Here is a 13,239-nt window from a genome sequence, read left to right as displayed (position 1 = left end):
CACTTTGTTTACATACTCATCTCATGTATATACTGTACTCAATACCATCTACTGTATCTTGCCTATGCTGCTCTGCACCATCACTCATTCATATCTTTATGTACATATTCTTTATCCCCTTACACTGTGTATAAGAAATTCGTTTTGGAATTGTTAGTTAGATTACTTGTTGGTTATTACTGCATTGTCAGAACTGGAAGCACAAGCATTTCGCTACACTCGCATTAACATCTGCTAACCATGTGTATGTGACAAATAAAATTTGATTTGATTTTGGCCCATTCCTCCATGCAGATCTCCTCTAGAGCAGTGATGTTTTGGGGCTTTTGCTGGGCAACACGGACTTTCAACTCCCTCCAAAGATGTTCTATGGGGTTGAGATCTGGAGATTGGCTAGGCCACTCCAGGACCTTGAAATGCTTCTTACGAAGCCACTCCTTCGTTGCCCGGGCGGTGTGTTTGTGATCATTGTCATGCTGAAAGACCCAGCCACGTTTCATCTTCAAAGCCCTTGCTGATGGAGCCTGTAGCTCAGGACCTGAAGCAAGGATATGCATGTTCTTGATATCATTTAAAAGGAAACACTTTGAAGTTTGTGGAAATGTGAAATTAATGTAGGAGAATATATCACATTAGATCTGGTAAAATATACAAAGAGAAAAAAATCGCCAAATTATGTCTAGAATAAGCTCAATACGTTTCTTTGGGCTTAATATGCAGTCCTAAACTTGTCTCCTGCCTTCCCGTCTATGGTGGAGACAGCATCTCGTCATTATATACACCTCTGGTTTAATAAACATTTTACCAATTTGACTAAACGCCACAAGAGGTCGTATTTGTCATAGCTTGGTTTTAGTCGGCTGGTCAGTATGTCTGACATTTCGTCAAAGGCGGTGCATGACGGGTTGTCTGCCGAATATGATGGGAAACAAATCATATCATTGGAAATGTATATGTAATCAACGGAGAGACGATAGCTTGTCAGGATAGAGAGAGTCTGGCTTTACGTAATTGTTTCAAAGGTGCACATTCTAAAACGGTAAGTGGTGTTTAGCTTGCTAGCTAGATACATTTTAGCAGGCTAACGTTAGCTAGCAAGAGAGACAATTACGGCAGTTTTTAGTTGTAGCGAAATTATGCTCTCATGATTGAGAGCTTGAAGCTACTTATCTATGCTTTGTCATGAGAGAAACTCGCAACACTGCCTTTTCAACGCATGTCCACTGTCGCAGACTGCTGACAAACCAGCTTGCTTTGTTATTCGCTATATTTGGCTACAAATGCTGGCTGGTTAGCAGGATTGATTGACTGCAAGCATGTGCTAAGCTACCTAACGTTAACTAATTGCATTACAATATACTATGCATGTGGCAAAATAAAGACTACGCATCACGTTTTAATTGTCTACTGCCAGTTGCTGTAGGCTGTTGCATTATTTATCAACAATATTGTTTTTTCCCCCACAGTGTTAGTAAATGTTTTTGAGTCTCAAGCAAGGTGGTGTCTGTCATTCAGATACATTTGAGTTAGTGCATTATAAGAACGCATCAGTAGTGATTTTTAAAACTTACATTAAAGGGGTCTTGATTGGTTGATTGACCACCTAGGGCAATTTCATATGACTGTTTTGGGAATGTGGTTGACTTTTTTTTTTGTAGGCAGTAATAAGCACTAATAAAGGGTTAATCTCAGGAAAACGGTTAACTACTTGTAAGTAAATGAAAGGATATACACTATTCATCCACCACGTCATGTAATGAATTATTCCTTCACAAACTACATTTTCCATCTCTTCAAAAGCCTAGATGCATTCTCTGTCCATGGGGCAGGGCTGTAGCAGCAGCTCAGGTGCCCCCTCTGGCTCGGTGGTACAGGTGTGTTTCCCCAGCTCCCAGGCGTCTGTACTGGACAGCCTGAACAGGCAGCGCGAGGAGGGCCAGCTCTGTGACCTCTCCATCCAGGTCCAGGGGCAGGTGTTCAAGGCCCACCGCTGTGTGCTAGCTGCATCCTCACCCTACTTTCACGACCAGGTGTGTGCCGTTTTGTTTGCTAGGGCGTTGCATAGCCGGACTGAACAAAAATATAAATGCAACATGTAAAGTGCTGGTTTCATGAGCTGAGGAGGGGTGCCAAAACTCTGATTGGCTGGGAGGGGAGCCATGGGTAGGCCTGGGAGGGTATAGGCCCACCCACTTGGGAGCCAGGCTTTCAATTGACTGATTTCCTTATGAACTAACTCAGTAAAAATCTGTAAAATGGTTGGATATTGCATATATATTTTTGTTCAGTATAGCTTAACTCTAACAGCCACTGATTGTCTCATCTAGATGGTTTTCATCTAAGGCCGATTGCAACTTGCTACACTGACGTGAGAGTTTACATCAATAACTTTGATCCTGTGCATTGATGTTGCCAACCATCATTAACTGTCTCATCAACCCCCTCCCCCCAGGTGCTCTTGAAGAACATGTCCACCGTCTCCATCCCTGCCGTCATGGACCCACTGGCGTTCGAGAGCGTCCTGAGCTGCGCCTACACGGGCCAGCTGCGCATGCTCCGCGAAGACATTGTCAACTACCTCACCGTGGGCAGCGTGCTGCAGATGTGGCACATCGTGGACAAGTGCACAGAGCTCCTCAAAGAGGGGCGGGTGACGGGGAGTGGTAGTGCAACCCAGGGTGTCATTGGGGGAGCGCAGGGGAACCCTGGATGCAGTAGCAGTGAAAGCTCCCTAGGGGCTGGGAGTGCCCAAGCTGGGGGAAACAACACCCAGCCAGCCCCTCCCCCTCCCAGCCGCCCGTCCCTGAGTGAGAGCCAGTCTCCCAGCAGCACCAACTACTTCAGCCCCAGAGACACTAACTTCGGAGGGGGAGCGGTGGCCGCTGGAGCTGCAGGAGAGGGAGGCGTGAACTCCACCCCCAGCTACTGCACCCCTTCTGGGGGCGAAGAGGCTTTCCTCATCGAAGAAGAGGATGAAGAAGAGGAAGAAGAGCTCCTATACCATAGGAAGCGAGGGAGCAGCAGGAGGAAGCCGACGGCCTCTGTCCCAGACCAAGAGGTTGGAGTCAGCGACAGCTTCGGGGTGTCGTCCTACCAAGACGGAGATGCCTCCCCTCTCCAGAAGCGGCCCACATACAGCCAGCCCAGCATCATGCCCCGGAAGCAGTGGGTGGTGGTAAAAACAGAGAGGCCCCAGGATGATGACCTGATCGTGGTGTCGGGTGAGGAAGGACCAGATGAGGAAGAGGAGAGAGAGTTGGAGATGCTGAGGGAGAGGGAGAGGACGTTCAACATATCCAACATTAGGACTCTGTCTGGAGAGTTGAGCAGCAAAGCGGACCATGAGATGGAGACACAGGTTAGTCAAACCCTTGATACAAAATATTTTTGTCAGTGGACGTGGCTAATTACCATTCTAACTTATCAGAAGGACAACTGTATTTGGTTGGTGCATTTGGAATGAGTGTCAGTTTCTGTATTTTTGGATCGTTACCAAACTGAATCCCTTTCTCTCATAGATGGATTACTGCCAGTCTTCTGAAGACTACCTCAAGTTTGACAGTGGTTTGATGGACCAGACTCCCCCACAGCACCTTCATGACAGCGCTGGTCAGGGTGGTGGTAGAACCGTCTCAGCCCTACTAGGCCAAGTCCAGTCTGCTGCTGCTGCTAGAGCTCAGCTCTTTCCCATAGACATGCAAGGCAACCAGATCCTCATGTACAGACAATCCTCTCTAGATTCCTCTCAACCCATAGGAATGGGAGGTGGTATGGCCGGGGCACCATTTAAAGGGCCAAACCTGGAGCATGGAGCAGTCCATTTGTCAGCACAGGGGGGTTTGGGCGGTGGCTTAGATGGACTGGATGGGGGTGGTGGTGGGAGTTCAGGGAAGGTGTTCATGTGCCACTGTGGAAAGACCTTCACCCACAAGAGCATGCGCGACCGTCACATCAACATGCACCTGGACCTGCGGCCTTTCAACTGCCCGGTTTGCGCCAAGAAGTTCAAGATGAAGCACCACCTGACGGAGCACATGAAGACCCACACGGGGCTCAAGCCCTACGACTGCCACGGCTGCGGCAAGAAGTTCATGTGGCGCGACAGCTTCATGCGGCACCGCTCCCACTGCGAGGGACGGAGCGGAGCGGCTGGCAGGAGCGAGGATGGGGGAGGGTCCGATCGCGCTGATGGTATCTCCCCACAGCATCTCCCTCATCTCCCTCTCTCGACCAGCGAGGCCGGTCACGGTGTCGTTGGTGGCAGGAATGGGAACTCTGTCCTGTCCCCACATCATTCCAGTACAGGTAGCAGCAGTAATGCTGTCTCTTGCCTGACCATGGCCAGTTCTGGAGTGCTCTTAGGGGTCAACTCTCAGAGCGTGATGCAAGGTCAAGGTTCATCTGTGTTTGGTCTGGGGGTCAGCCGAGGTGGGTGTGAGGAGGAAGTGTGTGAGGTTGGTGCTAATGATAGTGTCACTTAAACACTCGTGTTGTTCACCCGTTTGGTTAAGACAAGAGGCTTTGAAAAGGCATTCCAATGACCATTGGAAAGTGCCCCCCTTTGGCAAATGGCTCTGGACCATTGTACAGTTAGTTCAGTATACTCTTAAATGTCAAGTTTATTCTCTGTATGACTGTTTAGTGGCACATTCTATGTCAAGAAAACCAAAAATCAAGAGACAATAACTCACCAATGACAGCTTTGGCAAAATGTTAACTAGAGTTCGAGAGGAAAGTTGCTGTTGTAAGTGATGTGTCCTATGATATTATACGCCTTTTCTGCCACAGAATGTGCATTTCAAGTAAGTGTCTGAAAAAGACACTTGCAGTACTGCCGTCTTGTTTCACACTGGTGATGTGTCCACTATCATGGTACAGTATTACTGTAAATATAATCCTATTATCAGTTACTAATCTGTTACCATTATGATAGGTGCAAAACTATACAGTGTATAGTGTGTTTTTACAAGTAATCCTCATAAGTATTGATGGTAGACAAAGCATTAGTCTGGAGATTAGGTTTCTTACAGATCTTTCCTCACTCAAACTGCCAAATTCCAATGCATGCCTTGAGACAGACTACTATTAACAGTTGGGTGGCTAAACAAAGCAGCATCCACCGTGATTCTGTATGTTTTTAAACAAGGTTTTACCTTCTATGAAGGCACTGGATATATTTTTCTGCAGGAGAAAAAAACTGGTCTGGATCTAAGAGAAAGACGTGTTGTTTTTAGTTTATACTCATCTGTTAGGTCAGGATTGATAAAATGTATGAAAGATGTAAGCTCGTGTTTGCAGCAGTTTGATAGATGAAATTTGATTTGAAGTGAGCTTAAACTAAGTGTATATAAAGATATTTATGTTTAGATAGATTTATCAAATAGGGAATATAGAACTATTTAACTCTAATTTGTCATTTGACTGCCTTACTATACAATACAGTGGGCGTAAGGTTAGAAATTGACACCCTTCATAAAGATGAGCAACAAATGACTGTGTAAAGTAATTGAAATACTGTGCTATATTGTACCCCCCCCCCCCCCAAAAAAAAATAATTGGGAAAATATTTTATACTGATTCAATTGCTCAGAGATTTTGTTTAACAAGTAATATTCATTCTCAAAAGGTAAGGCTCAAACTTATTGACACCCCTGTTTTCAGTACCTTGCAAGGATAACAGCACTGAACCTTTCTCTAAAATGGTTTATGAGTTGGAGAACACGTTACGAGGGATCTTGGACCATTCCTCCATACAAAATCCATCCAGGTCCTTGATATCCGTTGTCTGTGCTTATGTCAAGTCCGGAGACAGACTAAGGTAAACACGGGATCATGAACTTTATCCAGAACCAGGAAATGTATGCCAAAAACCTGGTTACCTCCAGTGGTGTAAAGTACTTAAGTATTTTTTTTGTGAATATCTGTACTTTACTATTAATGACAACTTTTACTTCACTACATTCCTAAAGAGAATAATCTACTTTTACCTCCATAAATTTTCCCTGACACCCAAAAGTACATTACATTTGGAATGCTTAGCAGGACAGAGAAATTGTTAAATTCACACACTTATCAAGAGAACATCCCTGGTCATCCCTACTGCCTCAATATGGCAGACTCACGAAACACAAATGCTTAATTTGTAAATTATGTTGGAGTGTGCTCCTGGCTATTCATCATTTTTTTTTAAAGAGAATGGTGCTGTCAGGTTTGCTTAATATAAGGAATTTGAAATGATTTATGCTTTTACTTTTGATACTTAGTATATTTTTGCAATTACATTTACTTTATATTTAAAACAAAATACTTTTACTCAAGTAGTATTTTACTGGGTGACTTTCACTTTAGTCATTTTCATATTTAAGGTATTTTTAGTTTGACTAAAGTGAGTATTGGGGACATTTTCCACCACTGGTTGCCTCTGCCAGGAATATGAAACTTGTCCACAAGTGGATCTTCCAGCAAAACAATAACCCCAAGCACACATCAAAATCCACAAAGGGTTAATTTATTTCATTATTATTATTTTTTCAACAGCCATCTGTCTCCAGACTTAAACCATTGAAAACCTGTGGTTTGAGGGCAGTCCATAAATGCAGACAAAGGATCTGGAAGGATCCTGTATGGTGGAATGGTCGATAGCATTTTTTTTGATAACAGCTCAGTGCCATTATCCTCACAAGGTGAGGTATTGAAAACAGGTATACATTTTTACCCTTAGAGAAAAAAGTATTAAACAAAAAGCAATTTCTCTGAGCAATTGTATTAGTATAAAATAATTTCCCTTTCTTGTTGCATACAATATAGCTCAGTATTTGAATTGTCATTTTTGCTGATCTTTATCAAGGTTGTCTAATTTCAGACTTCACTGTATATAGAGATATAAAGTGCTTCTGGTCAATAGTGAGTATTGTATTGACAGGTGTGAGTCACAGGCTCAAAAGAAAGAAGTCTACACTCCCTCCTAATAGTCAAGTTGGCTGCTATTTGTGTGGGACTGAAAGGGAATTCCATTGACTGTTCAATAACTTGCCTGGCTGCATTTCATAGCATTTACACCACATAATAATGAATTCAACTTCATGTACTGTAGCACCTTTTCATCAAATCTCGTACCATTGTTTGAGGCTGAGCAGCCGTTATTCAGTTGTCATCTTTATGGCAGGACAAATACCTTTTTTTCATCAAGGGAAAAATGTAGAAAGCTTGTAGCTGCTGCACACTAGGTCTGACACAACGCTACTGTTCTTTGCATATTTTGGGTTACATTTGATTTGATATTGAACACGATTGTTGTTGCACATGCTTATAGAGCCAGAGTTGTCTTTCTTGGCCTACGGTAACAATGTCTAAGTACATCAATGTTATCTTTACTAATCTGTATCAAAAGGCAAAAATAAAACTGGTGTAATTTAGCAAGCTGTGCTTGTGTGATCTATTTCAGAAAAAAACATGTCTGAACTTCTCTTAAAGCCCTTCAGTTGTCTTGATAGTCTTATACTCAGCTGGCCCCTCAGATTTCGTGTTGAACGCTCTACAACAAAGCTTTCTTAGTCTCCAGCAAGCTTTCGCTGCCCTTAACCTTGTTCTAAACACCTCCAAAACAAAAGGTAATGTGGTTTGGTCAGAATGGTCCTCTCCCCACTGGTGTGATGACTACCTCTCTGAGGGTGTAAAGCTTGACAAGTACTTGGGAGTATGTCTAGACGGTACTGTCCCCTCAGCACATATCCAATCTATTAATGTTTTGTATTATGTCATGTTTTGTGTGGACCCCAGAAAGAGTAGCTGCTGCTTTTGCAACCGCTAATGGGAATCCTAATAAAATACCAAAAGCTGCTAAATCTGGACTTTGTTTACTCTATAATAAATCGCTTTCACCCCAGCTGACAAACCAACCCCGATTCAGATGACCATCCTACCCATGCTAGATTACAGAGACGTAATGTTCTTTGCCATCAGATTTGCCACCAATGCTCCTTATAGGACACATCACTGCACTCTATACTCTGTAAACTGGCCATCTCCGTATACCCACCACAAGACCCCGCTGGTTGATGCTTATTCCAACAGTGACATTCTGTTAAAGGTCCTCAAAGCATATCCCTGGGTCGCTCTTCTTTTCAGTTCGCTGCAGCTAGCGACTGATAAAGCTGCAAAAAAACCTCTAACCGGACAGTTATCTCCATTGCTACATTCAAATCATGGACACTTACTGACACTTGTGGCTGCTTCCCGTGATGCGTCGTCTGTGCCTAACAATGTTTGTGCTGCTACCATGTTGTGTTGTCTTAGGCCTCTCTTTATGTAGTGTCACTTTTGTCGTGATGTGTCCTACATTTTTTATCCCCGTCCTCACAAGGGGGCCTTTTGGCTCTTGGTAGGCCGTCACTGTAAATAAGAATTTGTTCTTAATTGACTTGCCTTGTTAAATAAAGGTTCAATAAAAAAATTGTCTTCAAAGATATTTTCTGTAATCTGTATTAGCATGTCACTCTTGTTTTCCAAATGTACAATTCATGTTTTACTTTACCTTATGCCTTTACCCACAAAGCACCTGGTGAGCGTTATCAAAGTTTATTTAAAAGGAAATGTGCCCTTTGCTTCTCAGTGTACTAAAAGGAAAAATGGATAACAATTAAGCGGTCTTCCCCCGTAATCTTATTGAATTGGTAAAAACAAGGGAATCCAACCAAAGCCTCTTAGGGAGATTTGAAAAATATTGAGTTTGATTAATCATTACCACTGTTTGCAGTCTCAAGCAAGAGGGATTCTGAACGTTCCTTTGATGCAAACCAACCCAAACACCACCTTACTACATGCTGAGATGGGCATTGTTAGAGGTGTAGTCCATCACCCTGAACACAACTATTTCTGCAAAGTCAATGTGGGGGTTATGTCTGCTTTAAGTAGGACACCGCTCTACAGTTCACGTTAATGCAAAGCTGTACCTGGTCATTTAGGTCAACGCATCTGCTTAATTGTATTCGTTTGGCATCTTGAACACAATTAAACTGACGGCCAGTCTGACAACATGTTGCGATTGCATATTACTTGGGTGAAATAGCGGCGTTCAGGCCACTAGGTGTCACTATGTGGACACAGCAACACCAAACGTACAACAAATGATCCATGATCGCACTGACAAAGTTGATGTAGATCCTGTATTGGCCTTGTATAAATCTAAGTTACAGTACTCCTGTGTTCAACTCGTTCATCTTCTATTGCCAGCATTCTAGCATACTAACCCCATTCATTCACCCATCTAAAATAACAGACAAAAAAAATAAAAAAACTGGTCAAATAATATCTAATTGAACTCATTTTTACAGCTAAAATTAAAAAAATAACCTGACGTGATGCTGCTCCCTCCCTGCTCAATCCAGACACTGGGAAATAAAATTGGCATATAAATATGAATGTAAACATTGGCGGTAAACTACCACGTCCGTCGCCAGTTTAAATCTGTAGTGAAAGGTTTGCCCTCTCCCGTCTGAAAATGCGTACATTTTCAAGAGTTCACATTAGCAGGCACTAGTTTGGAAGTCAAGTGGGATAGCCTGGTCTCAGATCTGTTTGTGCAGCATAAACAGACCTGGTTTCAGACTAGTAATGGGAAGCGTGAACACCCAGAACGGTGGGGGCAGAGGTTATTCCGAGTCCGATAGGACAATCACTTCGTCCGGGTCACACTGGGTGGCCACGTTGACCTGAAAATGACACAAAATGGACGTTGGTAAGAGGTCTGCATACTGTACAAACAAAGGTTTTTAGTGACATGTCATGGCTGCGGAGCATGTGCATGACACACAGAGGTGACAGATGTTTTTTTGTTTTTTAGAGGGGCGAGACGTGTTTCAGTGCAAGGGTACGATGTGCTGAGCATACGTGGGAAAAATGTGTAGTGATATCATTTACTCTCACCTTGTTTTTCTTCGGTGGCGGGGTGGACTGGGAGCTGGTGACCATCTCCTGGGTGGGAGTGTCTGCCCTGGTGGAGTCTGCCTGCAGGAGGCTACTGGTCACCACGACCATGTCCAGAGGGATGTCACTCTGACTGCAGATGGAGAGAGAGATAATTCATTAATTCAAGTCTCTACAGTTGAAGATGGATAGATATTGTCCATGGACATTATTTAAACATAATTAAATGTGGGTGCTAGACTCACCTCCCATTGTGGTGCCTTAGATCCCCGTTGTGAAACTTCCTGGATTCCACCTCTTCTTTCCTCCTTCTCTTCCTGCCCCTGGAGGTGTCTTTGGGACTGGGTGGCCTGGGGCTGCAATTTGCTGACCTCGTCTCAGTGATGACCGTGCAGGAGTCCTCATTGGTCGAAATCAGCACTGGTGACGGAGGCAAAGAGACCTGATTCGCAGCCATGGGGGAGGCTGAGGAGTCCTTAGTTTCCACACTAGTGCTTACAGAGACAGCCGAAATGTGATTGGAGGAAACAACGTCTTCCTTTCTGAAGTTGGTATCGGATGATTCGTTCCCCTTGTCGGCCTCCATCGCCTCCGATTGGCTGGGGCTGTCTGTGGGGGATTGGTCGACTAAGGAGGAGATCCGCGAAGTGTCGCCCCGGGAGACGGGGCTGATTCCTCTCGTCACAGAGTCTGTGTCCTCCTCAGCGTTCTCTTCTTTCTCTCCTCCATCCTGGTCTCCGTCACTCCCCCCATCCACCTCGGTTTCACTCTCGATTGCTGCCTCTACCTCGTTGTCCTCCTCCTCCTCTGAAAAAAATAAAACTCAAATCAGTTGAAACTAGATTTTTATTTTATCTATCTATGTTGTCGCCAAAACCTAGGCCAAACTGTGATAAAACACAATTTGAGAAAGGTGCTATGTAAATGCAAATGATCATCATCACCTGGCCCTGCTTGTGCTTTGCTGGCCTGGATCTCCTCCTCGATGTCTGGATCAGACGACTCATCGTCTTCATCATCCTCTTCCTCAGCTTGTTCCTCACAATCATCCTCTCCCTTCGTCAAGGGATTGTCATCGGGTGTGGTGGCCTCCTGCGCCAATGACTGACACACAGAACAGACAGTGAGTGGTGCCGAGTGGTGACATAAGTCATTCATATACAGTTGAAGTCGAAGTTTACTTACTCCTTTGCCAAATACATTAAAACCCATTTAACCCAAGTACAAATTCCCTGTCTTAGGTCAGTTAGGATCACCACTTCATTTTAAGAATGTGAAATGTCAGAATAATAGTAGAGTGATTTATTTCAGCTTTTATTTCTTTCATCACATTCCCAGTGGGTCAGAAGTTTACATACACTCCATTAGTATTTGGTAGCATTGCCTTTAAATTGTTTAACTTGGGTCAAACGTTTTGGGTAGCCTTCCACAAGCTTTCCACAATAAGTTGGGTGAATTTTGGCCCATTTCTCCTGACAGAGCTGGTGTAACTTGAGTCAGGTTTGTAGGCCTCCTTGCTCACACACACTTTTTCAGTTCTGCCCACAAATTTTCTACAGGATTGAGGTCAGGGCTTTGTGATGGCCACTCCAATACCTTGACTTTGTTGTCCTTAAACCATTTTGCCAACTTTGCTTGGGGTTATTGCCCATTTAGAAGACCCATTTGCGACCAAGCTTCAACTTCCTGACTGATGCCTTGAGATGTTGTTTCAATATATCCACATAATTTTCCCCACCTCATGATGCCATCTATTTTGTGAAGTGCACCAGTCCCTCCTGCGGCAAAGCACCCCCACAACATGATGCTGACACCCCAGTGCTTCCACCCCAGTGCTTTTGTACCTGTTTCCTCCAGCATCTTCACAAGGTCCTTTGCTGTTGTTCTGGGATTGATTTGCACTTTTCGCACCAAAGTACGTTCATTTCTAGGAGACAAAACACGTCTCCTTCCTGAGCGGTATGACGGTTGCGTGGTCCCATGGTGTTTATACTTACGTACTATTGTTTGTACAGATGAACGTGGTACCTTCAGGCTTTCGGAAATTGCTCCCAAGGATGAACCAGACTTGTGGAGGTCTACATTTGTTTTTTGAAGTCTTGCTGATTTCTTTTGATTTTCCCATGTCAAGCAAAGAGACACTGGGTTTGAAGGTAGGCCTTGAAATACATCCACAGGTACACCTCCAATTGACGTCAATTGGCCAATCAGAAGCTTCGAAAGTCATGACATACATTTCTGGAATTTTCAAAGCTGTTTAAAGGCACAGTCAACTTAGTGCATGTAAACTTCTGACCCACTGGAATTGTGATAGATTATTTCACTTATAACTCAATGTGTAATCAATTGTTGGAAAAATCATTTTTAAAGCAGATATGGAAAAGCTTTGGCTGATAATAACAGGTGACAATTACAGAATTGCCACCACGTTTCTCCTACTACGTCTCTTACCTCTTTCTTCTGCCTGTCTCTCTCTATCCGTTTACTCCTCTCCTCCTCCTCCGTGTCGTCCTGCTTCAGGGCGTATTTGGAGATGACCTGCTCCAGGCTGGAGAGAGCCACCTCACGGTTAGAGCGCAGCTTACGGGCCAACGTGGGGTCCAACAGGGCAGGGTCAGTAGCTGGTAAGAGTGGGCAAAATGAAAGAGGGACAAAAAATGGTGGGAGTTAGTGACTTTGTAGTCAAATCTTCCTAAATAGTTTTCCCACGTTCGACCCAAAATGCTTTTTGTTTTTTACTTTTATTTAACTAGGCAAGTCAGTAAAGAACAAATTCTTATTTACAATGATGGCCTACCAAAAGGCCTGCTGCAGGGACGAAACACACATCACAACACTACATAAAGAGAGACCTAAGACAACACCATAGCAAGGCAGCAACACATGACAACACAGCATGTTAGCAGCACAAAACATGGTAGAAACATGATTGGGCACAGTCAACAGCACAAAGGGCAAGAAGGTAGAGACAACGTACTGGTGCATACTGCTGTCACTGTATCAACTACCAGGTTTTCACAGCTTGGTGAATGAAGTGTGTTACAGCTATTTTTAAATAATCAAATCGATACAGCAACATATCGGGATATTACCATTTTCTTTTCTTTTTTACGTTATATCGTATAGTTTTGACAATATCACAATATTATTTTTGCACTAGTTGGCTGTAACTGCACCAAAACTCCAGTATTTTTCCATCCTAGCTTGTTCTCCATCTTATTTTTAAATAGCCAATTGGTTTTCAGCACTTATTTCCATGACTGATCCAAACTCTCGTGGCTCTCTCTTGTCCCTCTGCTGCAGACAGATGGTGAA

At 43.7% G+C, this 13,239-nt stretch overlaps 2 protein-coding genes across 2 annotated transcripts; one reads left to right on the top strand and one right to left on the bottom strand.

The window, feature by feature from the left end:
• Positions 1-855: 855 nt before the first annotated feature.
• LOC135549975 (zinc finger and BTB domain-containing protein 22-like) lies at positions 856-4,863 on the top strand. The gene is made up of 4 exons (XM_064980387.1): positions 856-1,039; positions 1,801-2,030; positions 2,453-3,358; positions 3,519-4,863. The coding sequence occupies exons 2-4, from the start codon at positions 1,806-1,808 to the stop codon at positions 4,479-4,481; spliced, it is 2,094 nt and encodes a 697-aa protein (XP_064836459.1). The 5' UTR covers positions 856-1,039; positions 1,801-1,805; the 3' UTR covers positions 4,482-4,863.
• A 3,602-nt stretch (positions 4,864-8,465) lies between these two features.
• On the bottom strand, positions 8,466-12,467 carry LOC135549976 (death domain-associated protein 6-like). The gene is made up of 5 exons (XM_064980388.1): positions 12,376-12,467; positions 10,869-11,028; positions 10,170-10,729; positions 9,925-10,057; positions 8,466-9,710 (listed from the first exon to the last, which is right to left on the bottom strand). The coding sequence occupies exons 2-5, from the start codon at positions 10,971-10,973 to the stop codon at positions 9,651-9,653; spliced, it is 858 nt and encodes a 285-aa protein (XP_064836460.1). The 5' UTR covers positions 10,974-11,028; positions 12,376-12,467; the 3' UTR covers positions 8,466-9,650.
• Between the last annotated feature and the right edge of the window lie 772 nt (positions 12,468-13,239).

The sequence above is a fragment of the Oncorhynchus masou genome, chromosome 12 (genome assembly GCF_036934945.1).
Source record: "Oncorhynchus masou masou isolate Uvic2021 chromosome 12, UVic_Omas_1.1, whole genome shotgun sequence".
NCBI classification, from domain to species: domain Eukaryota; kingdom Metazoa; phylum Chordata; class Actinopteri; order Salmoniformes; family Salmonidae; genus Oncorhynchus; species Oncorhynchus masou.
The sequence above is the reverse complement of the archived record's forward strand: the minus strand, read 5'-3'. Positions and strand labels throughout refer to the sequence as shown.

Bases quoted from the DNA above. Each gene is read 5' to 3' on its own strand.
- LOC135549975 (XM_064980387.1), top strand. From the start codon at position 1,806: ATGCATTCTCTGTCCATGGGGCAGGGCTGTAGCAGCAGCTCAGGTGCC. The intron at 2,031-2,452 runs GTGTGTGCCGTT...CCCTCCCCCCAG, and splicing joins CACCCTACTTTCACGACCAG to GTGCTCTTGAAGAACATGTC. The intron at 3,359-3,518 runs GTTAGTCAAACC...TTTCTCTCATAG, and splicing joins ACCATGAGATGGAGACACAG to ATGGATTACTGCCAGTCTTC.
- LOC135549976 (XM_064980388.1), bottom strand. From the start codon at position 10,973: ATGATTGTGAGGAACAAGCTGAGGAAGAGGATGATGAAGACGATGAGT. The intron at 10,730-10,868 runs GTGATGATGATC...TTTTTTTCAGAG, and splicing joins CAAAGCACAAGCAGGGCCAG to GAGGAGGAGGACAACGAGGT. The intron at 9,711-9,924 runs GTGAGAGTAAAT...TGTCATTTTCAG, and splicing joins CGCCACCGAAGAAAAACAAG to GTCAACGTGGCCACCCAGTG.